General features: G+C 41.8%; 1 protein-coding gene across 3 annotated transcripts in view; it reads right to left on the bottom strand.

The window, feature by feature from the left end:
- The window catches only part of hhat (hedgehog acyltransferase), a 105,610-nt gene extending 78,945 nt beyond the window's left edge, over positions 1-26,665 (bottom strand). The window contains exons 1-7 of one of the 3 annotated variants that reach the window (XM_064933996.1): positions 26,582-26,665; positions 25,421-25,549; positions 24,666-24,733; positions 24,367-24,480; positions 24,045-24,239; positions 9,913-10,128; positions 7,521-7,695 (exon numbers count right to left, since the gene is read on the bottom strand). In XM_064933996.1, coding sequence (XP_064790068.1) covers positions 7,521-7,695; positions 9,913-10,128; positions 24,045-24,239; positions 24,367-24,480; positions 24,666-24,733; positions 25,421-25,538 — 886 coding nt within the window. In that variant the 5' untranslated portion in view covers positions 25,539-25,549; positions 26,582-26,665. Of the gene's footprint in view, positions 1-7,520; positions 7,696-9,912; positions 10,129-24,044; positions 24,240-24,366; positions 24,481-24,665; positions 24,734-25,420; positions 25,563-26,581 lie in introns of those variants that run through there. The other 2 variants (XM_064933997.1, XM_064933995.1) reach the window with 2 other exon arrangements.
- Between the last annotated feature and the right edge of the window lie 775 nt (positions 26,666-27,440).

The following is a 27,440-nucleotide window of genomic DNA, read 5'->3' as shown; positions in this document are numbered from 1 at the left end:
GTCTACACTGTATTTATGATTAATTTGAGGTTATATTAATGGACAGAGAAATTTGCTTTTCTTTCAAAACCAAGGACATTTCTAAGTGACCCTTTGAACAGTAGTGTATATGGGGGATTGGAAGTGATGCAGACAATAATATTGATGAAAGATACAATCTAAGTGCAATATTTAAAAAATAATAATAACAACAATAAAAAAAGTCATCTTTAGCCATGTTGTACTTTTCTTACATTTTCAAGTTTGCAATTAACTAAAACAAGCAGACAAGAAAATTACATTTAAAAAAGGTGAAGTCTTTGCAGTGAGCCAATGGGATAGCCTAGGTAACCACAGGTTGTTATCCCCACCGGCAGGCAGGGCAGCAACGTTTCATTTAATATTGACTGGGACTATAGGCCTACATAATTCATGAACAGTAGAGACATTTGTGTTATGGTGGATTGGCATTGGGGTTAACATGTCAGGAAAAACAACATTTTGCCCCATTTGAAACTTACAGTTTTGCTGACTGGTTCCATTGGTTATTTCAATTGAACATGTATAATTTATTTATATGGGACAGTATTTAGACTTGAGAACCACCTATTAATTCAATTTCCAGCAAGTGTCCCATTCACATCAATAAATAATTTACAAGGAATTCCGTTCTTATCTCAACCCTAAATCTGCTTGAAAATGCCTTTCACAAAGGTGTTATAAACAGTATGGAAATAATAAATAGCCTCACAATGAGAACATGAATGGGTACTTAAACGCTTTGTAGCTTGAGGCTTCCATGATTGAAACGAAAAATGGTCGCTCATGGGAGGGACAGGAGAAAGAACAAGGGAAATAGAGGAAGAGAATGAGCATTCACAAAAGAGAAAGGGAATGTAAAATATATAGTACCAATCAAAAGTTTAAACACCTAATTACTCCAGGGTTTTACTTTATTTTTTACTATTTTCCACATTGTAGAATAATAGTGAAGACATCAAATAACTCATATGGAATCATGTAGTAACCAAAAAAAGTCTTAAATCAAAATATATTTTATATTTGTGATTCTTCAAAGTAGCCACACTTTGCCGTGATGACAGCTTTGCACACACCTAGCATTCTCTCAACCAGCTTCATGAGGTAGTCACCTGAAATGCATTTCAATTAACAAGTGTGCCTTGTTAAAAGTTAATATGTGGAATTTCTTTCCTTCTTTATGCGTTTGAGTCAATCAGTTGTGTTGTGACAAGGTAGGGGTGGTATATAGAAAATAACCCTATTTGGTAAAAGACCAAGACCATATTAGGGCAAGAACAGCTCAAATAAGCACGAGAAACAGCAGTCCATCATTACTTTAAGATATGAAGGTCAGTCAATCTGGAAAATGTCAAGAAAGTTTGAAAGTTTCTTCAAGTGCAGCTGCAAAAATCCATCAAGTGCTATGATGATACTGGCTCTCATGAGGACCACCACAGGAAAGGAAGACCCAGAGTTACCTCTGCTACAGATGATAAGTTCATTAGAGTTACCAGCCTCAGAAATTGCAGCCCAAATAAATTCTTCCCAGGGTTCAAGTAACAGACACATGTCAACATCAATAATAATGCACCGAAGGAGATGGACATTTTACAATCCCGTAACCAATTGTGCATGTTTTTTTGCGTTATTTTGTACATAATGTTTCTGCCGCCATGTCTTATGACTGAAAAGAGCTTCTTGACATCAGGGCAGCGATTACTCACCCCGTACTGTTGCGTGAGTGCAGCAAGGAGCCAAGGTAAGTTACTAGCTAGCATTAAACGTATCACATAAAAAAACAATATTCACATAATCACTAGTTTACTTCACATGGTTGTTGATATTACTAGATTAAATAGCTTGTCCTGCGTTGCATATAATCAACGCGGCGCCTGTTAATTTAGCATCGAATCACAGCCTACTTCGCCAAATGTGTAATGATTTAACAAAAGCACAATCCAATAATCAGTATCGGCGTTGAAAAATCATAAAATCGGTCAACCTCGATAAACTACCTTTACCATCGGTCCTATTAGCCAACGTACAATCAATCAATAATAAAATAGATGAACTACGAGCACATATATCCTACCAACGGGACATTAAAAACATTAAAACTGACATCTTATGTTTCACCAAGTCGTGGCGGGTTTTAAGCTTTTTCGGCAGGATAGAACAGCGGCCTCTGGTAAGACAAGGGGCGGTGGACTATGTATATTAGTAAACAACAGCTGGTGCATGAAATCTAAAGAAGTCTCGCGAGTATCTCCTGATAAGCTGTAGACACACTATTTACCAAGACGGATCACAACTATATTTTTCGTAGCTGTCTATATACCACTGCAGACCAATGCTGGCACTAAGAGCACACTCAATGAGCTGTATACGGCCATAAGCAAACAGGAAAACGCTCATCCAGAGGCGGAGCTCCTAGTGGCCGGGGGACTTTAATGCAGGGATACTTAAATCCGTTTGACCTCACTTCTACCAGCATGATACATGTGCAACCAGAGGGGGGGGGATGGGGACTCCAGACCACTTTTACTCCACACACAGAGATATGTACAAAGCTCTCCCTCACCCTCCATTTCGCAAATCTGACCATAATGATATCCTCCCGATTCCTGCTTACAAGCAAAAACCTAAGCAGGAAGCACGAGTGACTAGGTCAATAAGAAAGTGGTCAGATGAAGCAGATGCTAAGCTAGCACAGACAGGAATATGTCCTGGGATTCTTCCAGTGGCATTGAGGAGTACACCACATCAGTCACTGGCTTCATCAATAAATGCATTGATGACGTCTTCCCCACAGTGACCGTACGTACATACCACAACCAGAAGCCATAAAGGCTAGAGCTGCCGCTTTCAAGGCGTGGGACTTTAACCTGGAAGCTTATAAGAAATCCCGCTATGCCCTCCAATGAACCATCAAATATCAATACAGGACTAAGATTGAATCATACTGCACCGGCTCTCGTCAGATGTGGCAGGGCTTGCAAACTATTAAGACTACAAAAGGGAAGCACAGCCACGAGCTGCCCAGTGAAACGAACCAAACAGACAAGCTAAATTACTTCTATACTCGCTTCGAGGCAAGTAACACTGAAACATTCATGAGAGCACCAGCTGTTCCAAGACGACTGTGTGATCAAGCTCTCCGTAGCCGATGTGAGTAAGACCATTAAACTGGTCAACATTCACAAGGCCGCAGGACCAAACGGATTACCAGGACGTGTACCCCGAGCACGCGCTGTGTCTTCACTGACATTTTCGACATGTCCCTGACTGCGTCTGTAATTCCAACATGTTGCACGCAGACCAATGTCCATGTGCCCAAGAACAATAAGGTAACCTGCCTAAATGACTACCGACTCGTAGCACTCACGTCTGTAGCCATAAACTGCTTTGAAAGGCTGGTCATGGCTCACCAACACAATTAACCCAAAAACCCTAGACCCACTCCAATTTGCATACTGCCCAACAGATCCACAGATGATGCAATCTCCACTGCACTCAATTATCTGCCGCCATTGTTGCAACCCCTATTACGAGTCTGTTCAACCTCTCTTTCGCATTGTCTGAGATTCCTAAAGATTGGAAAGCGGCCGTGGTCATCCCCCTCTTCAAAGGGGGAAACACTCTGGACCCAAACGGTTACAGACCTATATCTATCCTGCCCTGCCTTTCTAAAGTCTTCGAAAGCCAAGTGAACAAATAGATCACCAACCATTTCGTATCCCACCGTACCTTCTCCACTATCGAACTGGTCACGGGTGCACAAGCCACGCTCAAGGTCCTAAACGTTATCATAACCGCCATCGATAAAAGACAGTACTGTGCAACCGTCTTCATCGACCTGGTCAAGGCTTTCGACTGTCAATCACCACATTCTTATCGGCAGACTCAACAGCCTTGGTTTCTCTAATGACTGCCTCGCCTGGTTCACCAACTACTTCTCAGATAGAGTTCAGTGTGTCAAATCGGAGGGCCTGTTGTCTGGACCTCTGACAGTCTATGGGGGTGCCACAGGGTTAAATTCTTGGGCAGACTCTTTTCTCTGTATATATCAATGATGTCGCTCTTGCTGCGGGTGATTCTTTGATCCACCTCTACTCAGATGACACCATTCTGTATACATTTGGCCCTTCTTTGGACACTGTTAACAAACGAGCTTCAACGCCAGTCAACACTCCTCCCGCATGACTAGCATCACTACTCTGGACGGTTCCGACTTAGAATATGTGGACAACTATAAATACCTAGGTGTCTGGCTAGACTGTAAACTCTCCTTCCAGACTCATATTAAACATCGCCAATCCAAAATTAAATCTAGAATCAACTTCCTATTTCGCAACAAAGCTTCCTTCACTCATGCTGCCAAACATATCCATAAACTGACTATCCTACCGATCCTTGACTTCGGCGATGCCATTTACAAAATAGCCTCCAACACTCTACTCAGCAAATTGGATGCGGTCTATCACAGTTTTGGCACCAAAGCCCCATATACTACCCACCACTGCTACCTGTATGCTCTCGCTGGCTGGTATTCGCTACATATTCATCGCCAAACCCACTGGCTCCAGGTCAGCTATAAGTCTTCGCTAGGTAAAGCTCCCCCTTATCTCAGCTAACTGGTCACCAAAGCAACACCCACCCGTAGCACACGCTCCAGCAGGTATATTTCACTGGTCATCCCCAAAGCCAACACCCACTTTGGCCACCTTTCCTTCCAGTTCTCTGCTGCCTATGACTGGAACAAATTGCAAAAATCACTGAAGTTGTAGACTTATATCTCTCTCACTAACTTTAAGGGTCAGCTGTCAGAGAAGCTTACCGATCGCTGCAGCTGTACACAGCCAATCTGTAAATGGCCCATCCAACAAACTACCTACCTCATTCCCATATTTGTTTTTGTTTTTCTGCACACCGGTATTTGTACTTGCACTTCCTCATTTGCACATATATTACTCCAGTGTAAATTGCAATTACTTCACCACTATTGGCCTATTTATTGCCTTAACTCCTTACTTAATTCACACACACTGTATACAGATTTTTCTATTGTGTTATTGACTGTACATTTGTTTATCCCATGTGTAACTCTGTTGTTTCTGTCACACTGCTTTGCTTTATCTTGGTCGCAGTTGTAAATGAGAATTTGTTCTCAACTGGCCTACCTGGTTAAATACTTTCTTTTTTTAAACACTGCCCTTTCCCACCTGGACAAAAGCAACACCTATGTGAGAATGCTATTCATTGACTACAGCTCAGCATTCAACACCATAGTGCCCTCTAAGCTCATCACTAAGCTAAAGACGCTGGGACTAAACACCTCAGGTTGAGAGCTTCAAGTTCCTTAGTGTCCACATCACCAACAAACTATCATGGTCCAAACACACCAAGACAGTTGTGAAGAGAGCACGACAAAACCTATTCCCCCTCAGGAGACTGAAAGGATTTGGCATGGGTCCTCAGATCCTCAAAAGGTTCTACAGGTGCACCAGAGAGCGTCCTGACTTGTTGCATCACTGCCTGGTATGGCAACTGCTCTGCCTCCGACCGCAAGATACTACAGAGGGTAGGTCGTACATCACTGGGGCCAAGCTTCCTGCCACCCAGGACCTATATACTAGGCAGTGTCAGAGGAAGGCCCTAGAAATTGTCAAAGACTCCAGCCACCCTAGTCATAGACTGTTCTTTCTGCTACCACACATGGCAAGCGGTACCAAACGCCGAGGTCCAAAATGCTTCTTAACAACTTCTACCCCAAAGCCGTAAGACTCCTGAACAGCTAATCCAAGGGCTACCGTAGTGTTCAATAGTTTACTAGCAGATAGACTGCATAGAGAGAAACTCTCTAAAGCCCTCAGCCTCTACCACTTGGTACTTGTGTATATTTGAGAGGATTGGATTCATGTTCGTAATATGATGGCAGCTCCATCTTGCCCTCTGATGGGCCAGGTGGAGAATGGCTGCCATATTGCTTACTGCACAGGTCGGTTTGTCACCGAACAATTTCATTACCTCCATGATTAAGAATTCAGAGAATTTAAAAGCATCTATCAATTTGTGTCCTACTTCAGAACTAACGACTACTACACTTATTAGCCTTCTCTCCAGTATGCTTTAAGATAACTATTGGGTAAAGGCAGGCTTGTGCAGCCCAGGCAGCCTTTGTTGCTCTCAATTTGTGTTCTACTTCATAACTGCTACGACACTTAGCTTTCCATCTCAAAAAACCTTAGGCTGACTGAGAACTTGTATTGGGTCGATTCCACACCAACATGGCCAAAAATATTTTTGGCATCTCCGCTTGTTCTGGTAATTCTCACGTTGAAACATTATTGGGAGGAATGATGTTCATCATGGTTTTTACATACAGTATCACAAACCACTTTTTTTAAAGAAAATCATGACCAAAGTGGCCATTTTATGCCCTTTTTAGACCTATAAAATGCCTCCTGTAAGACCTTATGATCCATGAACCGTACATGGTTTCAAAAGTACCCCTTTTGATTTAGATTATTTTTAAACAAATTGTTTTGAACAATATACTCTTCAAACACATTACATTTCCAGAGTGGGCTCTCTGCTACTTTTGAATAAATTATCAATTTTAAACATATAAAACCCAATCACAGGACACATTGCACATACAGCAAGATTTTCACTGTACGCTGCAATAGTTGCTGCAACCCCGTACATACATGTGACGATTAAACAACCTGAATATTAAAAATCACCAGCAAAGGGAGTTCCTTTGAATCCATTTTGCAATTCACTGTGTTGGTGGGGTACATAAAATGTATCTTTAAAAAGGTATCAGAAAGCTCACTCTGGAAATGTGATGTAGTGAGTGACGCATCTAGCACCACAAAGACTTCGGCCTCCCAAGTGGTGCAGCGGTCTAAAATATTATATTGATTGTTTTGTTTAATAAATTAATGTGTAAAATTGTATTTCAGAATGTAGCGATAGTACACTGACATGAAGGTGCTGTCTGTATCATGTACAGTTCACAAATCATTGGGTCTTACAGTGAGCATGTATAGGTCTAAAAAGGGCCTAAAATGGCAGATTGGCAGATTATCATAAATGTATAATAATTGTGTTACAAATCAAACACTCTTCCTCCCAAGTAAGTTTATATGTGAGGATTGCCAGTACAATCTGAGACACCAAAAATATTTTTGTGCTATGCTGGCATGAAATCGCCCAATTTCCCTGTTGACAAAACAAAAGGATCAGTACTTTACAAGCTTGCTGTTACCTACAGAGTGTCGCTCTCTCTCAGGCAAAATGCTTACCATGTGAAATACAGTGGAGGGTCCCAAACGTTTTGCTTTCAGGCAATTGAACAGATGGCTTTATCATCGAACTCAAGTTTAAGGCGGTTTCCTTAGCTAAATAAAGAGTATGGCAGTTTTGAACTACACAAAAACACACATGCATGTACATACTGCACGCACGCACACACACGAACACTTGTAAGCACACACACACACACAAACACTTACCCAATGCCCAAGGTGGCAGGATCTCCAGATATGTTTCGTTGGCCTGTATAGTGTGCATGTACATCAGGTGTATCATGTACTCTGCTATAAGCCACCACACACAGATCCTGCCAGCGTTGGCCAGCAGCGAGAGGAATGTAATCCTAGCACCACGATCCTTCACAGGTTCCTGCATCTACAATAATCACACAAAGGTAATACTTTATTTTACAGCCCTATTACCGATAAGACAAGTATTTGGTCAAATAGAATGGAACGTACAGTATGGAAGGTTTATTGAACATCCAGTACAGGTAGAGTGTTGTGAGGAGCATTCATACAGGCCCCACAGAGGAAGAGGAAGACCATCCTACTCAGTGAATAAAAATGTAATTAAAATAAAAGCTAATATATTCACGTTACCAAATACCTGATTTAAACCCCCTTTTTTCCAATAAAGATGTACAGTAGTTTCAACAGCACCCTCTAAGGTTAGCATCATGGTGTAGCCAGAGGGCAGCCATTTTCCATCCTCCTCTGGACTTCAATGCAAAACCTAGGAGGCTCATGGCTCCACACCCCCTTCCTGGCGCATTGAATGTTTCCTCTCTAAGTCCTGTCAATTTTCTCTCATTACTGTATGTATTCAATCACAATCACATTATTACACATCAATGTGATTTTAGTCCTTGCTTGGACTAACACATTCTTAGCTCTTTTGTACAACTGTGTTATTTTTTTTCTTCGTTTTCCCAGTCAAATCCTGTCCTGCCCTCAGTGGAAGAGTTGAGCTATTCAACACCATCCATCCATGATGAGCCTGTCCTGCACTGAAGCCTCTGAACACCCCAACCCCTGTCCTGCTCTGAAGTCAAGCCTCTGAACATCTCAACTCATGCCTCATACCCTCATTCAATCACTGCTGTGATCCCTTCCCAACACGTTGTAAGTAGCCTTCCCATTCCCCATAATATTTTAAAATAAAATGTCTATATTAAAATGTTTTAAGTTAAAATAATGTCGTTCATGATTTTTTTTTAAACATGATTTGTCATCTCGGTGCCTATACCATGTGTTTCCCATCCTCCTCAATATTTCAAGTCACCAGCTTCCACTGCTCCTCTGATAGTCTGTATGGAGATGGGACCGGTGAGGACATGATAAATAATGGAAGGGATTCTTTCCATACAAGCACTCTCCACATTTCCTAATAACCTTAGCCCAATTAGCTTCTCCTGTTTGTGGGCTTTACATATTCAATACGACATCTCAGACCTGGATTCAAATAATATTTGAAATCTTTCAAAATACTTTGTGTGGTTGCTTTAGCCTCCCTGAAGTAACAGAAGGTTGGGGGTTTTCATTGTGTGCGACTATTCTATTGGTTGCATCGTGCCAGATAAACTCAATCAAGCCCTGATTGGGTATATGCAATTATTTAAAATGGTATTTGAACCAAGGTCTGATCTCGCTCCTCCCTATCAAACTAGCAGCATCTTTTTTCTTGCCATTCACCACCCACTACTTTCTCAACTCTAGCAGCATCACCTACTGCACAGTATTTGAGGGAATGAGTTTTTCCTGCAGTAGAAAAACAGAAAACACATGGAGTGCATTGTGATAGCCCAACAGGAGCTGCTCAGCTGTGCTTTGCAGACCTGGATTCAAATAGTATTTTCAATGCTTGCACGTACTTTATTAGCTGTGCTTCATTGAGCATGTCTGTTGAGATGGAACCAATAGAAATGTCCCAAAAGTGCAAACCCCCTCCTTCCTGCCCTCAGTAAACCTACAGCAATGGATCATTGCAGCCCTTTTTCCACCAGAGTTTCATTTAGCTCTTATAAATCTCACCCCAAGGTGCTGAGAAATCCCTGAGCCTTCACACACAGAGTCTAAAACTACACCAGAGAGAGAGAAATCACAGAAAATCTTGCAACACTGACTTGTCTTTTTCAATCTGTGATGAGAATTTGGAGTGATGTTTCATTTTGGGAAGCAGGAGTTTGGAACCAAGGGGATCTTGCTATGCTACCCATTTGCTCACAGGAAAACTTTTGCATCAATTGCTCTCAAATGAAAATTGAATGTTCCCAGTGAGGAAAATTGCTTGAAGATTTGCACTTTTCATGTCAGATCAGTGGCTGATTTCTCCCTGGCAGCTGATTGACTGATATTTCACCTGTTGGAGGTAGTAAAGTGGCTGTTCCACTGGATGTCAGAAGGTGTATTCACCAATTTGTAAGTCGCTCTGGATAAGAGCGTCTGCTAAATGACTTAAATGTAAATGTAGTCCTTGAAGGTGACAGCTCATTGCCTGATATCTCACCTGACATCCTCCCGCCCCGTCAGCTCATTTGCTGACTTCGCCTGAGTTCCACCTGCACTAAAAGCTCATTGGTTGATATCTCACCTGTTGGAGGAAGTCCTTGAAGGTGAGGATGGGTCCGTTGAAGAACAAAGGATGGTAGAAGGAGTAAGCGGTCAGCCAGTAGACCTGCTGCTGCAGTCCTCCAGCCTCCAGGGGGCGCCAGCAGTGCTCCAGGCTGAAGCTGATGAAGCGTAGGCCACACACTGCCACACTGAAGAGTAAGAGGTAGTACTCTTCTTCTGTCTGGTACCAGCTTCTCTGTGGGTGAAGAACAACACGCCTGGTGAGGCAGCGGCTGCGGCAGAATACATCACACTGAAGAGTAAACGGTAGCATCCTGACTGGTTGCATCACTGCCTGGTATGGCAACTGCTCGGCCTCCGACCGCAAGGCACTACAGAGGGTAGTGCGAATTGCCCAGTACATCACTGGGGCCATGCTTCCTGCCATCCAGGACCTCTATACCAGGTGGTGTCAGAGGAAGGCCCTAAAAATGGTCAAAGACTCCAGCTACCCTAGTCATGGACAGTTTTTCTCTGCTACCACATGGCAAATGGTATCGGAGCGCCATGTCTAGATCCAAGAGGCATCTAAACAGCTTCTACCCTCAAGCCATAAGACTCCTGAACATCTAGACAAATGGCTACTCAGACTATTTGCAGTCATCTATGCATAGTCACTTTAATAACTCTACCTACATGTACATACTACCTCAAATAACCGGTGCCCCCGCACATTGACTATCAGACCCCCCTGTATATAGTCTCGCTATTGTTATTTCACTGCTGCTCTTTAAGTACTTGTATCTCCTATTCTTATCTGTTTTTTTGAAACTGCATTGTTGGTTAGGGGCTCGTAAGCATTTCACTTTAAGGTCTACACCTGCTGTATTCGGCGCATGTAACGAATACAATTTGATTAGTACTCCTCCTCTGTCTGGTGCCAGCTTCTCTGTGGGAGACAACATACCAGAAACCACAACAATTGTCAAAAACAGAGATTACCTCTTTGTTTCTATCTGAACTTGTTAAATAAGAAACACATTTGTTTCCCGAAGGTGCCGCCTAATGAACTTGACCCAGGGCTGTGTTCAGCAGAGCACAACATCGTAAACTGTTCAAATATTGTGTATGACTGACATGTAGAATATGATATCATGTCAACTCTATTCATGACATTCTATTTGCAATGTTCAGTGCCAGAATGTTGCACCCTGCTGAATGTGACCCAAGTTTTCTAGTGCATTTTGCCTAAGCCTACGGTATGAGAGATCACATGTTTTGAGCAAGAGCGAGACATCGCAGGAGCTGTTCCTCTAGGAATCTGTGACAACACTCATTCACATGGATTTGGTTGGTTTCCATTTGAATAGGCAGAAACAACTCAAGTCTCATCACTCTTACTGTACTAACATCACTACCAGATATGGTCCTTTTTGTGTGATGAAGGCAGGAGGCTAAATATACATGTATTACAAAACAAACACTGAATCAACAATGCCAGTCCAATAATGAAACATCATGCAATAAAGCATGTGCAGGCTTCTTCTTTTATCTGCAGAGCAAAATATATAGCAATACATTTCCTCAACCATAAACACACTATACCCCATAATGACAAAGTGAAATCATGTTTTTAGACATTTGAAAATGAAAAAGAAAGAAATCTCTCATTAACATTAGTATTCACACCGGACTCAATACTTTGTAGAAGCACCTTCTGCGGCAATTAAAGCTTTGAGTTCCTTGAGTATGTCTGTCAGCTTTGCATATCTGGATTTGTGGGGTTTTTCTGCATTCCCCATTTTTTCCCCATTCTAGATGGAGAGCGGTAGTGAATCTTCAAGTCTTTCCACAGATTTGAAATGGGATTCAAGTCTGGGCCACTCAAGGACTTTCAAATTCGTGTTCTGAAGCCATTCCAGCGTTGCTTTGGCTGTAAGCTTGGGGTTATTGTCCTGTTAGAATGTAACTCTTCGCCCCAGTATAAGATTGTTTGCAATCCGAAGCAGGTTCTAATCAAGGATTTGCCTGTATTTGGCTCATTCATTGTTCCCTCTTTCCTTACCAGTCACCCAGTCCCTGCTGCTCAAAAGCATCCCGATAGCATGCTGCTAACACCACGCTTCATGGTAGAGATGGTGTTAGACGTGTGATGAGCTGTGCCTGTTTTTTTCTAGACAGCACTTTGGAGCCAGGCCAAAGAGTTCCATTTTTGTCTCAGACCACAGAATGCAAACTCTAGGCATGCAGTCATTTGCCTTTTTCTTAGGAGTAGCTTGCGTCTGGCCATTCTCCCGTAATGTCCAGATTGGAGAAGTGCTGTAGAGAGTTCTCCTTATGGCAGGTTCTTCCATCTCAGCCAGGACACTCTGTAGTTCTGTCAGAGTGGTCATTGGATTCTTGGTCACCTCCCTGACTAAGGTCCATCATGCCCGGTTGCTCAGTTTGGTCAGACAGCCAGCTCTAGGCAGAGTCTGGGTAGTTGCAGGTTTTTCCCATTTCCCAATGATGGAGACCCCCGTGTTCTTGGAAACTTTCAACACTCTAGAAATGGTTTTATATATATGCCTCATCACAATTCTATCTAGGAGACCTACAGACAGTTCCTTGGACTTCATTGTGTAGTTTCTGCTTTGACATGCACTGTCAACTGTGGGACCTTATATAGACACCTGTGTTTCTTTCCAAATTATCTCCAAACAATTGAATGGGCCACAGGTGGACTCCAATCAAGTTGTAGTGACATCAAGGACAATCAAAGGAAATTGGATGCACCTGAGCTAAATTCGGAGTGTTATGGCAAAGGGGTGTGAATACTTACGTAAATTGATATCTACTTAATTTGGAAAACATTTGCATACTTATATATAAACATGTTTTCACTGTCATTATGGGGTAATGTCTGTAGATGGGTGAAGAAAAAAATAACATTTAACTAAACAAAATGTGAAATAAGTCAAGGGGTATGAATACTTTCTGATCTTCTGAAGGAACTGTACATTTGTTTCCCCCAGGATTCAGATTCATACGGGGGGGCGGCAGAGAGAGAAATCTCCATGTGAAGAAACAACAGATGAGGCAACAGATGAAGCAACACATACTCTAAAGAAACAAAGAGAAAACAAATGTAACATAGTAATCATCCACTGTATAATGTCTTTTTTAAGGCCAGACTGAAATGACAATTTTGCATCTACTTAGCAATTTTGAGATTTCTTGGTCCTTCAATCGGAGTACTATTAAAAAGTAAACATAAAAATGTCACAAATGTAATGTAAATGTATATTTTCTTAAGTTGATCAATTTACATTTCATGAATTTTAACCACATTTAAAATGGACATACACCGAGTATACCAAACATCAAAAACACATGTCTTAGTTCGTCCGGTCCTGGCTGTCTTAATAAAATGAAACCAAAATATTTGGCTCACTTCATCCAGTGCGCAAATATGCAATTCTTTGTATTTCATATGGATCCCCATTAGCTGAAAGCCGTAGCTACTCTTCCTGTGGTCCACACAGAACATGAAACATGACATAAGAGAAGATTAAAAGACAAGTACAGAACTATAATACATAAAAAAAAACACAAAAACACAGCCTACATATCAATACATACACAAAATATATCTAGATCAAATAGGGAAGCGACGTTGTGCCGTGAAGTCTTGCTTCACCTGTTTAGGAAAACAGGTTTGCTGTTCATTTGAGCAACACGAGATGGGAGTTCCATGCAATAATGACTCTATATAATGCTGTACGCGCTTGAATTTGTTCTGGATTTGGGGACTATGAAAAGACCCCTGGTGGCATGTCTGGTGGGGTAAGTGTGTGTGTGTGTGTGTGTGTGTGTGTGTGTGTGTGTGTGTGTGTGTGTGTGTGTCAGATCTGTGCATAAGTTAACTATGAAAACTTTTTGGATTTTTCCACACACTGTTCCTTATAAAACCCCTGAAGTGATGCAGTCAGTCTCTCCTCAGAAACTGGAATGCATAGTATTTATATCAGCCCTCTGATTGCAATTAAGAGTAAGACGTGCCGCTCTGTTCTGGGCCAGCTGCAGCTTAACTAGGTTTTCGTAGCAGCATTGACCACATGGCTAGACAATAATCAAGATAAGCCAAAACTAGAGCCTGCAGGACTTGCTTTGTGGAGTGTGGTGTCAAAAAAGCAGAACATCTCTTTATTACAGACGGACCTCTCACCATCTTTACAGCCATTGAATATACGTTTCGACAAAAACAGTTTACAATCTAAGGTAGCATCAAGTCATTCAGTCCTCCTTGCTCAACAGCCACACCATTCATCACCAAATTCCGCTGAAGTCTAGAGCTTAGTGAATGATATGTACCAAATACAATGCTCTTAGTTTTAGAGATGTTCAGGACCAGTTTATTACTGGCCACCCATTCAAAAACTGACTGCAACTCCTTGTTAATGGTTTCAGTGACTTCATTAAATGTGATTGAATCCTCAGCATACATGGACACACAGGCTTTGTTTAATGCCAGTGGCAGGTCATTGGTCAAAATAGAAAAAAAAGAGGGCCTAGAGAACTGCCCTGCGGTACACTACACATTTGACATTGGAGAAGCTTTCATTAAAGAAAACCCTCTGAGTTATATTAGATAGATAGCACTGAATCCACAATATGGCAGAGGTTGAAAAGCCATAAAACATAAGTTCTCAAAAACAGGTTATGGTCAATAATAGCAAAGGCTGCATTGAAATCTAACAGTACAGCTCCCACAATCTTCTTATTATAAATATATTTCAACCAATCATCAGTTGTTTGTGTCAGTGCATGTTGAGTGCCCTTCCCTATAAGCATGCTGAACATATGTTATTCATTTGTTTACAGAGAAGTAGCATTGTATTTGGTCAAAACCTTTCTCCCAACAGTTTGCTAAGAGCTGGCAGCAAGCTGATAGGTCTGATGTTAGAACCAGTAAAAGGCCTCTTTACCACTCTTGGGTAGTGGAATGACTTTGGCTTTCCTCCAGGCCTGAGGGGACACCTTCCTCTAGACTCAGATTAAAGATATGACAGAGAGAGTCAGCTACCATCATCAGTAGCCTTCCATTTAAGTTGTCAATGCCAGGTTTATTATTGTTATCTATCATTAAATAGTATGTCTCTATGTCAACAGTGAAGAGGCGATTCCAGGATGCATGCCTTCTAGGCAGAGTTCCTCTGTCCAGTGTGTGTTCCTTTGCCCATCTTAATCTTTTCTTTTTATTGACCAGTCTGAGATGTGGCTTTTTCTTTGCAACTCTGCCTAAAAGGCCAGCATCCCAGGGTCGCCTCTTCACTGTTGACTTTGAGACTGGTGTTTTGCGGGTAATTTCTCACATGGAATAGCCTTCATATCTCAGAACAAGAATAGACTGACAAGTTTCAGAAGAAAGTCTTTGTTTCTGGCCATTTTGAACCTGTAATTGGAACTCACAAATGCCGATGCTCCAGATACTCAACTAGTCTAAAGAAAGACAGTTTTATTGCTTCTTTAAAATCAGCACAACAGTTTTCAGCTGTGCTAACATAATTGCAAAAGGGTTTTCTAATGATCAGCCAGTCTTTTAAAATGATAAACTTGGATTAGCTAACACAACGTGCCATTGGAACACAAGAGTGATGGTTGTTAATAATGGGCCTCTGCACGCCTATGTAGATATTCCATTTAAAATACTGCCGTTTCCAGCTACAATAGTCATTTACAACATTAACAAAGTCTACATTGTATTTCTGATCAATTTGACTATATTTTAATTTTAATTGACAAAACAAAAAGTTTATGTCTTTCAAAAACAAGGACATTACCAAGTGACCCCAAACTTTTGAATGTATATAGCAACACCTCCCCCCATAAGCATTACTGTCTCTTCTATATATGTTATATCTGTGCTTCTACATCAGCATTGCATGTTGTTTGGGGTTTAAGGCTGGGTTTCTGTATAGCACTTTGGGACCTCTGCTGATGTTGAAAGGGCTTCATAAATACATGTAATTTCTTGGCCAAAGAAAGTCTCTTCTCATTGGTGTCCTTTAGTAGTGGTTTCTTTGCAGCAATTCAACCATGAAGGACTGGTTCACACAGTCTCCTCTGAACAGTTGATGTTGAGAGTTGATGTCTTAAAATTATTATTATTATTTAAATAATGTCACTTTCATTTAACTAGGCAGGTCACTTAAGAACAAATTCTTATTTACAATGTCGGCCTAACCCGGCCAAACCCTAACCCAGACAACAATGTGCTAATTGTGCGTCACCCTATGGGACTCCCAACCATGGCCAGTTGTGATACAGCCTGGAATCTAACCAGGGTCTGTAGTGAAGCTTCTTGGGAGCGCAGCATTTATTTGGGCTGCAATCTGAGGCTGGTAACTCGAATGAACTTATCCCCTGCAGCAGAGGTAACTCTGGGTCTTCCTTTCCTGTGGCGGCCCTCATGAGAACCAGTTTCATCATAACGCTTGATGTTTTTTGCAAGTGCACTTGAAGAAACTTTCAAAGTTCTTGAAATGTTCCACATTGAGTGACCTTCATGTCTTAAAGTGATGAAGGACTGTCATTTATTTTTGCTTATTTGTGATGTTGTTGCCATAATATGTACTTGGTCTTTTACCAAATAGGGCCATCTTCCGTATACCACCCCTACCTAGTCACAGCACCACTGATTGGCTCAAACGCATTAAGTAGGAAATGCATTCCTGGGCCTAGATTCACAAAACACTTCTTACGCAAAAACTTAAGAAGCTTCTTAAAAAATAAAGTTCATAAGTGCAATTTCTCACTAATATCTTTAGATTTAATGATTTTCTTATGAACTTCTGAAACATCTTCTTACTAATCTTCTGTCATGACGTTGCGCTCTTTGGGTACAGGCAAGCCCCATCCCCCTCTCCCTGCCTCCTACAACTAGGCTGCTGTGGTGAGAGAGGACGTAAATTCCTTGAAGAGATTATCTCCTCATGGACACAGTATAGAGAGAGTGAGGTTTCATAGAGAACAAAGGAATTTCTTCCACCTCACAGAACTTGAGGTCCGAACAACATTTGTGTTCCGGAGAAGGTATAAAAGATCGGTGAAGAATCCAGCAACGAACTGGTCCATTTGGTACAAGTTTGTAAATCTCATGAGAGACGGTGCAGCCACATTACCATAACGCTGTTTATATAATAGCCTCAGATATGAGGTTTACATCTAATTGTTGTATAAGATGACTGAGGATGATACCGTTTGTAAAATTGTGATTTTTTCCCCCCCCTTTTGAGATGAACTAAATCAGAGGACCGCCCATGAGCCTAGTTAGGGTCAGGCATCCTGGCACAAGCCCTTTTCTGCAACTCCTGAATAAAACCCCACTTTGAGAAATTCTCAACAGACCATGTTTTTCTCCATGACGAGAGGACAAAGGTTACAGCCCATTGCTGAATCCTTTAACCATACTACGTGGTTAAACTCTTAGACTATCGATACCGACAGAATAAGAACAAGTCTTTGATATTAATTACTAGTCTGCAGCTAGGAATTCGGTATCATTGAACGCGAAGAACAACAACCGCCGAAACACCCATTCTATAACCAAATGAATGAATGTCACTCTGAACAGTCCATCCTAACCACGAGACAGAGACAGAGGCAGAGAGAGAGAGAGAGGACGGAAACTCTCTAACAGAAACTAACTTTTCAACAGCGATCAAGACAACACACTGAGCGTAAATACACTCCTCAAAAAAATAAAGGGAACACTAAAATAACACATCCTAGCTCTGAATTAATGAAATATTCTTATTAAATATTTTTTTCTTTACATAGTTGAATGTGCTGACAACAAAATCACACAAAAAATTATGGAAATCAAATTTATCAACCCATGGAGGTCTGGATTTGGAGTCACACAAAATTAAAAAGTGGAAAACCACACTACATGCTGATCCAACTTTGATGTAATGTCCTTAAAACAAGTCAAAATGAGGCTCAGTAGTGTGTGTGGCCTCCGCGTGCCTGTATGACCTTCCTACAATGCCTGGGCATGCTCCTGATGTGGCGGCGGATGGTCTCCTGAGGGATCTCCTCCCAGACCTGGACTAAAGCATCCGCCAACTCCTGGATAGTGCAACGTGGCGTTGGTGGATGGAGCAAGACATGATGTCCCAGATGTGCTCAATTGGATTCAGGTCTGGGGAACGGGCGGGCCAGTCCATAGCATCAATGCCTTCCACTTGCAGGAACTGCTGACACACTCCAGCCACATGAGGTCTAGCATTGTCTTGCATTAGGAGGAACCCAGGGCCAACCGCACCAGCATATGGTCTCACAAGGGGTCTGAGGATCTCATGTCGGTACCTAATGGCAGTCAGGCTACCTCTGGTGAGCACATGGAGGGCTGAGCGGCCCCCCAAAGAAATGCCACCCCACACCATGACTGACCCACCGCCAAACCGGTCATGCTGGAGGATGTTGCAGGCAGTAGAACGTTCTCCACGGCGTCTCCAGACTGTCACATGTGCTCAGTGTGAACCTGCTCTCATCTGTGAAGAGCACAGGGCGCCAGTGGTGAATTTGCCAATCTTGGTGTTCTCTGGCAAATGCCAAATGTCCTGCACGGTGTTGGGCTGTAAGCACAACCCCCACCTGTGGATGTCGGGCCCTCATACCACCCTCATGGAGTCTGTTTCTGACCATTTGAGCAGACACATGCACATTTGTGGCCTGCTGGAGGTCATTTTGCAGGGCTCTGGCAGTGCTCCTCCTGCTCCTCCTTGCACAAAGGCGGAGGTAGCGGTCCTGCTGCTGGGTTGTTGCCCTCCTACGGCCTCCTCCACGTCTCCTAATGTACTGGCCTGTCTCCTGGTAGCTCCTCCATGCTCTGGACACTACGCTGACAGACACAGCAAACCTTCTTGCCACATCTTGCATTGATGTGCCATCCTGGATGAGCTGCACTGCCTGAGCCACTTGTGTGGGTTGTAGACTGTGTGTCATGCTACCACTAGAGTGAAAGCACCGCCAGCATTCAAAAGTGACCAAAACACCAGCCAGGAATCATAGGAACTGAGAAGTGGTCTGTGGTTATCAACTGCATAACCACTCCTTTATTGGGGGGGGTCTTGCTAATTGCCTATAATTTCCACATGTTGTCTATTCCATTTGCACAACAGCATGTGAAATTTATTGTCAATCAGTGTTGCTTCCTAAGTGGACAGTTTGATTTCACAGAAGTGTGATTGACTTAGAGTTACATTGTGTTGTTTAAGTGTTCCCTTTATTTTTTTGAGCAGTGTATATATATATATATATATATATATATATATATATAATTGATTGCAATTGTTCCCCGATGAGTGAGGGTTCATGTGCAAAGGAATAGCATTTAAATTGTTAGAATTATCAACTTTCTTTTGTCTTCTCAGTCGACCCCCACTTCCCTTTTGTACAACAAGCCACCATGCCGGTTTAGCCCACTAGGGCACATTCCCCTATCATTTCTTGTAACCATTTTTACTTTGTTTGTTTATGCATTTCTGTGAATTACTTAGTAAATAAATGATTTAAGACAATTGATGTATGGATGACTCAGTGAAGACTGTGTTTGTGCAGATAACCAACAATTTACGACGTTTGGAATGAGACTAACGTAAGGTAAAGTAAATAATTAATTTGAAGACTAATTGATCAGATATAATTTCCTAATATAACTTTTCAGATATTTTATAACTTAAATCGGAATATTTTCCTTGGTGCCCCGACTTCCTAGTTATTACAGTTACATGATTAATCAGTTTAATCGCGTAATACTAATTACAGAGAATCCTTGATAAAAACTAAAAGTCTTCATTTAATGATAGTAAAGACGCAACACTTCTTAAGATGTTTGTTACAAGGCAACCAATTTAGCTAGCAATGGCAATCATGTTTGCATATTTCTTACTGAGATTAGGGTTCTAAAATATGTTCTTGGGTTTAAAATCATCAATACTAAACCTTTCAGATCAAGTTGAGTGAATTAAACAATGTCAATTGTTTTCTTGAGCTTTTCTCTCACTGCCCTGAGTTTAATACAAGGGTTTAGCCATCTTGGAATCAAGATCATTTCCAAAACTTTATTTTCAAGAATCAAATTTCTTATTCAATTTTTGCTTAATGAGAAACGTAAGAAATAGCGCATGAAAATGTCCAATACCCTTTGAGGAAAAGCAACTCTGCTTAACTTTCTTCTTAAGTCTATAGTTAAGGGGAAAAAATGGCAGTTACGAAGTAATTTCTTCTTAAGGTTCTGTGAATCCAGCCCCCAGGTGACTACCTCATGAAGCTGGTTGAGGGAATACCAAAAGCATGCAAAGCAGTCATCAAGGCAAGAAATCTCAAATATAAAATATATTTTGATTTGTTTAACATGTTTTTGGCTACTACATTATTCCATGTGTGTTATTTCATAGTTTTGATGTGTTCACTATTATTCTACAATGTAGAAAACAGTAAATTAAATATAAACCCTGGAATGAGTAAGTGTGTCCAAACTTTTTTCTGGTGATGTAACAGCTGGGTTAAGGCCACAAATGTTTCCTCCAAAAAAATGAATGAAAAAGGTCTGCTTTCAGCTGAACAATAGTTCATTGTGTGTTAAATCATGTCGACGCACCTTGAACAGTGCAAGAGCACTACACAAACGACACCCATGGCTGACATTACTGAACTATTATTTTCCCAAAGAGACTAGCAGACACTTGAGTACATCAATCTAGACAGATCCATCAGAGGTACTGCAGAGGCTTTAGATGTGGATCTCTGTCGTCACAGAGAGGAAGCGATTCTCCCTCAGTGTGAATTGTGAGTGGCAGGTCGACATGCAAGATGAGACAGCACAGTGGGTAAGAGAGCAGGGACCTTAAAGTCCTTCTACAACATGTATTTGTACCCTTAAATACGTGTACATTACTTTATTTATACTTGGTATATCGCTTTTCAACAGGAAAAGTTGAAGAAAAAAATTACGTTTAAAAATATGTATATAATTAAGTTACTGAACGACTTCTTCGATGTTTAAACACACCAAATCACTGAGGTCATCTCAGCACTGGACAACGAGGAGGATGAAAAGGAAGAGGTGGAGGAGACATAAGGAGCATGAGGAGGAAGAGGATCATAATGGACAGAATTGACAACATCAGTCAGTCTGGACTGCCAATAGTCAGATAACAGACACCGTGACAAAGTGCTGATACAGGTGTCTACTCTGCTCTGGGCTCAGCTAATCGATAAACACAGGCTGCGTCCCAAATGGCACCCTATTTCCTATATTGTACACTACTTTTAGGCAGTGGTGGACAAAGTACTCAAATGTCAAACTCAGTAAAAAAAGAAACGTCCCTTTTCAGGACCCTGTCTTTCAAAGATAATTCATAAAAATCCAAATAACTTCACAGATCTTCATTGTAAAGGGTTTAAACACTGTTTCCCATGCTTATTCAATGAACCATAATGAACCATAAACAATTAATGAACATGCACCTGTGGAACGGTCGTTAAGACACTAACAGCTTATAGACCGTAGGCAATTAAGGTCACAGTTATGAAAACTTAGGACACTAAAGAGGCCTTTCGACTGACTCTGAAAAACACCAAAAGAAAGATGCCCAGGGTACCTGCTAATCTGGGTGAACGTGCCTTAGGCATGCTGCAAGGAGGCATGAGGACTGAAGATGTGGCCAGGGCAATAAATTGCAATGTCCGTACTGTGAGACGCCTAAGACAGCATTACAGGGAGACAGGACGGACAGCTGATCGTCCTCGCCATGGCAGACCACGTGTAACAACACCTGCACAGGATCGGTACATCCGAACATCACACCTGCGGGACAGATACAGGATGGCACGCACAATCCCTCCATCAGTAATCAGACTGTCCGCAATAGGCTGAGAGGCTGTACTGAGGGCTTTGTAGGCCTGTTGTAAGGCAGGTCCTCAGCGGACATCACTGGCAACAATGTCGCTTATGGGAACAAACCCACCGTCGCTGGAACAGACAGGACTGGCAAAGAGTGCTCTTCACTGACGAGTTACGGTTTTGTCTCACCAGGGGTGATGGTCGGATTCGCGTTTATCATCGAAGGAATGAGCGTTACACCGTGGCCTGTACTCTGGAGCGGGATGGATTTGGAGGTGGAGGGTCTGTCATGGTCTGGGGCGGTGTGTCACAGCATCATAGGTCTGAGCTTCTAATTGCAGGCAATCTCAACACTGTGCGTTACAGGGAAGACATCCTCCTCCCTCATATAGTACCCTTCCTGCAGGCTCATCCTGACATGAACTTCCAGCATGACAATGTCACCAGCCATACTGCTCGATCTCAACGTGATTTCGTGCAAGACAGGAATGCCAGTGTTCTGCCGTGGCCAGCGAAGAGCCCGGATCTCAATCGCATTGAGCACGTCTGTGAGGGCTAGGGCCATTCCCCCAAGAAATGTCCGGGAATTTGCAGGTGCCTTGGTGGAAGAGTGGGGTAACATCGAACAGAAAGAACTGGTAAATCTGGTGCAGTCCATGAGGAGGAGATGCACTGCAGTACTTAATGCAGCTGGTGGCCACACCAGATACTGACTGTTATTTTTGATTTTGACCTCCCTTTTGTTAAGGGACACATTATTCAATTTGTGTTAGTCACATGTCTGTGGACCTTGTTCAGTTTATGTCTCAGTTGTTGAATCTTATGTTTTAAGTTTGCTGAAAATAAACACAGTTGACAGTGAGAGGAAGTTACTTTTTTTCAGGTAGCTTGTGGAAAGCTACCCGTTTGACCCAAGTTAAACAATTTAAAGGCAATGCTACCAAATAGTAATTGAGTGTATGTAAATGTCTGACCCACTTGGAATGTGATGACAAAAATAAAAGCTGAAATAAAATCACTACAATTATTCTGGCATTTCACATTCTTAAAATAAAGTGGCGATACTAACTGGCCTAAAACAGGGAATTTTTACTAGGATTAAAATGTCAGAAATTGTGAAAAACTGAGTTTAAATATATTCACACACACTTTCCCCTCCCTGTTGCACACAAACTTTCCATTTCTCCAGTAAAAAGGGGATTTATGTTTGATCTAAGATGAATTTGTCTTCCTCGTTACTTTATTTGGCACTTATAGTATTTATTTATTTATCTAACATCTTGAGATGGGAAGATTTTTTGTATTTTTATTAAATTCAATCAAATACAGGTGTACATTACTATGAAATGCTTAGTTACAAGCCCTTAACTATTTCTTGAGCTGCGTTGTTGGTTAAGAAAATATTTACTAAATAAACTACTGTGAAGAAGAAAAAACAGTTGCAATAAAATAACAATAACAAGGCTATATACAAGGGGTACCAGTACCGAGTCAATGTGCGGAGGTACAGGTTAGTCGAGGTCATTTGTACATGTAGGTAGGGGTAAGGTGACTATGCATTTATAATAAACAGCAAGTAGCAGCAGTGTGTCAATGTAAATAGTTCAGGTTAACATGTGCTCTTTATATAAGAATGTTAAAATTAGGTGAAATTTAAAAATTCCACCAAGGCACACTATTCAAAAGGCACTTAATTGGTGGAACGACCCAGTTTAAACATCAATGAAGAAATGCAGTCTGTCGGGTATCCAATAACAGGGGGCTGGGAGTGGTGTGAGGGGCTGAGCACCCCAATAACAAAAAGCAATATTTGAATGTGCCAACCACACACAGAAACACAGACAACGACACTCTCACACAAATATGTCGAAGTTATGGACATTTGGCACCTCCAAGAGTCAATATGTAATTTGAACATTATTCAACCAGATGACATAATATACAATAGCGTGATTCCCTATTTACAGATACCAACAAGGGAATGGGGATGGCAACAGGCTATGGTCAGACTGACACACCTGGTTAAAATACTTAGGCTTCTAATGGTTTTAAAAGTCTCTGTCCTGTGACAATAGACATCAAGTAATCTTGATGCCAGAGGGCCTGGATATTAATTTGGGGGTCTTTGTCTTCATATCTGTAAAATCAAACACTGCTTCGGTCTGTGTGACTGCTGCAGTAGGCAGGTGTGGGGGGAGGGAGGTGTGTATCTCTTGCAGTGGGTGGATGAGAGAAAGGGATAGCATGCAAGAGATTGAGTAAAAAGAGGTGCGACTCACCTGTATCTCTTGCAGTGGGGGGATGTGGAGGGTGGAAAGTAGCAGCAGGGCACAGCTCCAGGACAGGGCAGGGTTACACAGCTGGGCAACAGCCAATGACAGGCCCAGATGGCCAAGGACCACGCCCAATCCTTTAATCCCCACTGCACAGCAAGCCACAAGGAGACCATAGGCCAACAGAGCTGTCACTCTGAACTGATGGGAAGTTGAAAAGCAAAAAAGCATCAAAGCTATAGTATTTTGGTTCTAATTTGTCTGGAAAAAAATTGGGGTAAAAATGTTAAGGTCTCACTTCAGCTGATGTTTTCCTTGTATATTATACCTTAGGAATGAAGAAGCTGGCTAGTCTGGAGACCACGGCATGGCCCAACAAAGTGCACAGCAAAGACTTTCTAGCCCAGTGACTCCAGAAACTCCACTCAAAGTCTGTAGGGTCCTGTCACAGACAACTCATTTTATCATGGGCCCAGTCTGAAAATGTCATGCCATATGACACACCCTAGGAATACTTTTTTTTTTTAAATGACAGGCCTCTGGATTTTAAAAATAATAATAATAATTTACGCACCTTTGGAAGTCGTACAATGTTTGTAGACCCCAATAGCCATAAATTATACTCACCTTTTTATGCCCCCATATTAGAAAGCCTTTCTCCAGTTGGAACTGTCTCTCCAATCCTGCTTCATGCTCTAGGAAAAGAGAGCATATTTTAGTGACATCTTCTCACATTGTCTGTACAGTTTCAATCATTCAATTTTTATTCCGGAGTTTTGCCAGGAGGCTTGAAGAACTCTACTATGAAGTATGACAATCTCTGTGGGGAACGATGTTTGGTGTCCTATGGTTTTAATTTAAACATAACACCGGAAACGCAGCCACTCCCTCAACCAGCATTTCTCAAGCTCGGTCCGGGGATCCCAAGAGGTGAACATTTATGTTTCTGCCCTAGCACTACACAGCAGATTCAAATAATCAACTCATCATCAAGCTTTGATTATTTGAATCGGTTGTGTAATGCTAGGGCAAAAAACAAAACGTGCACCTCTTGGAGTCTCCAGGATAGAGTTTGGGAACCTTTCAGATCTCTGAGAGGGAGTCAATGGTAAGAACGGAAAGGGAGTGAGTTGTCATCACAGATTTACCTGACAGCTCACTTTTCTGCAAGGGGTATGAAACAGTGCCACAGTCCCACCTAGTGGCAAAAACTGCATATCACAGCCAAGGTCTCCACTTACAGTAAGTAGACTAATACAAGGCCACAAAGGGTGGGAAGTCAGGTATCTTGCATACAGCAGACTTAACTACTTCAGTGTGGGAAAAAATGTAAACAATGACCCAATTGATAGATCTTTTTATCTTAAGACAGGTACATTTACCTTTGGAGAATATGTGCAGTTGATAGAATGAGTAGAGATGGGAGCCAAAAGAGAGCACCCAGTAGGCACAGACCTCCGCTCTCGGCAAAGCCGCAAGGGTTGAGCTCTGTTTGGCCATCAGTGCCAAGACTGGAGGAACCATGGGGAAGAGTGAGTGAGAGACATTAGATCTTTCAGCCACTTTATAGGTCACATTTCTCCCTCACTAACAACAAATAGAGGACCATTCTGATTCCATGAGAGCAACATTACATTCCCTACTTTTCTCTCCAACATGTTAAACGTATAGGGTAGCCTATTTATTATTTTCATTTGATGGATACTTTTTGCAGTCTCCTATGAGGAAAAAACAATGGTGTACGCTAATTATAGGACCTTTGGTTTCTAGTTATAAAAGGTAATATAGGCTATTTAAAAGTATTTTATAGGTCAGTTGTATTTAAGCTGTCATAATTTTCAAAACAGGAGATGTATATATATATATTTAATTCATTACTTGAAATTAGTAGACACGAACAGATTCTGCCTTTAAAGCTAGTCCTTAATTGAAACAAAGCTCGACGCCGTCTCTGTTTTGAATGAGCTATGGATGCAAAGACTAACTAATATCAAAATGTTTAACCATATTTTGAAGCTATACAGCGTTTGCTTCCATTTACAAACATTGGGGTAGAGCAAGCTTATATTTGGGGTTCTGATGGCGTACAACAGTTGAACTAAGCTCATGAAGCATAACTAAGTTAAATTCTTCAAGAATCTATGGGTAGACAAAAAATGGATGAAGCAACTAAGGATTCTAGCTTTAAGAGTCAAACGAAACATCCACCTCAATTTGTGCCAGAGGTGAGTGAGGGACCACGTTTATATTCGCTGCATACCACAATCGCTATTGGAAACAATAGGCTAGTGTGTCAAGGACGAGACCCTACTAATGACTGTGTTCCAGGAACAGGGTATATAACAAGCCAACATCTGTTCGCGTGTGCAGTGCACGGCGATGTATTCGAAATGAACCGATTTCAGAACTTCACACCGTTTTACACTGTTTACGCTGTAGCAATGCCTATATTAGCGAGCCCGACTATGGCACAAATTAGGCTGATTCCTGACCATAATACTCACTCATTGGCTAAAACTGAAAGCAACAACCGTGTTACTCACATGCATTGTGAAACAAAGAAATACCTCGGGCTATATCTTCCGCCTTGCCTATAGACCGAGAGTGAACACCACTACCTTGGAATATTGTTGAACGCTCAGGATTCAGGAAATCTCCGCCCACATTTTCCTTGGTTGCTGATTGGACATGATTGGATGAATTCAGTGCCAATCAAATAAAATGCAGACCCGTTTGATGCACTTTTCATATTTTTATCGATATGCCTAAATATGTTTCATAAGTGAGGAAAGCCACCGTCTGTAAGATAACTAGTAATGTCAACGAATAAACCTCAGGAGGCTGAAGAAATTCGGCTTGTCACCAAAAACACTCACAAACTTTTACAGATGCACAATCGAGAGCATCCTATCGGGGTGTATCACCGCCTGGTACGGCAACTGCTCCGCCAAACAACCGCAAGGCTCTCCAGCGGGTAGTGAGGTCTGCACAACGCATCACCGGGGGCAAACTACCTGCTCTCCAGGCCACCTACACCAGCCGATGTCACAGGAAGGGCAAAAAGATCATCAAGGACAACAACCACCCGAGCCACTGCCTGTTCACTCCGCTATCATCCAGAAGGCGAGGTCAGAACAGGTGCATTAAAGCTGGGACCGAGAGACTGAAAAACAGCTTCTATCTCAAGGCCATCAGACTGTTAAACAGCCACCACTAACATTGAGTGGCTGCTGCCAACATACTGACCCATCTCTTACCACTTTAATAATTGAACATTGGATGTAATAAATGTATCACAAGTCACTTTAAACTATGCCACTTCATATCATGTTTACATACCCTACATTACTCATCTCATATGTATATACTGTACTCTATACCATCTACTGCATCTTGCCTATG

Source organism: Oncorhynchus masou, chromosome 24 (assembly GCF_036934945.1).
Source record: "Oncorhynchus masou masou isolate Uvic2021 chromosome 24, UVic_Omas_1.1, whole genome shotgun sequence".
Classification (NCBI taxonomy): Eukaryota; Metazoa; Chordata; class Actinopteri; order Salmoniformes; family Salmonidae; genus Oncorhynchus; species Oncorhynchus masou.
Note: the sequence above shows the minus strand (reverse complement) of the source record. Positions and strands in the feature narration are given on the sequence as shown.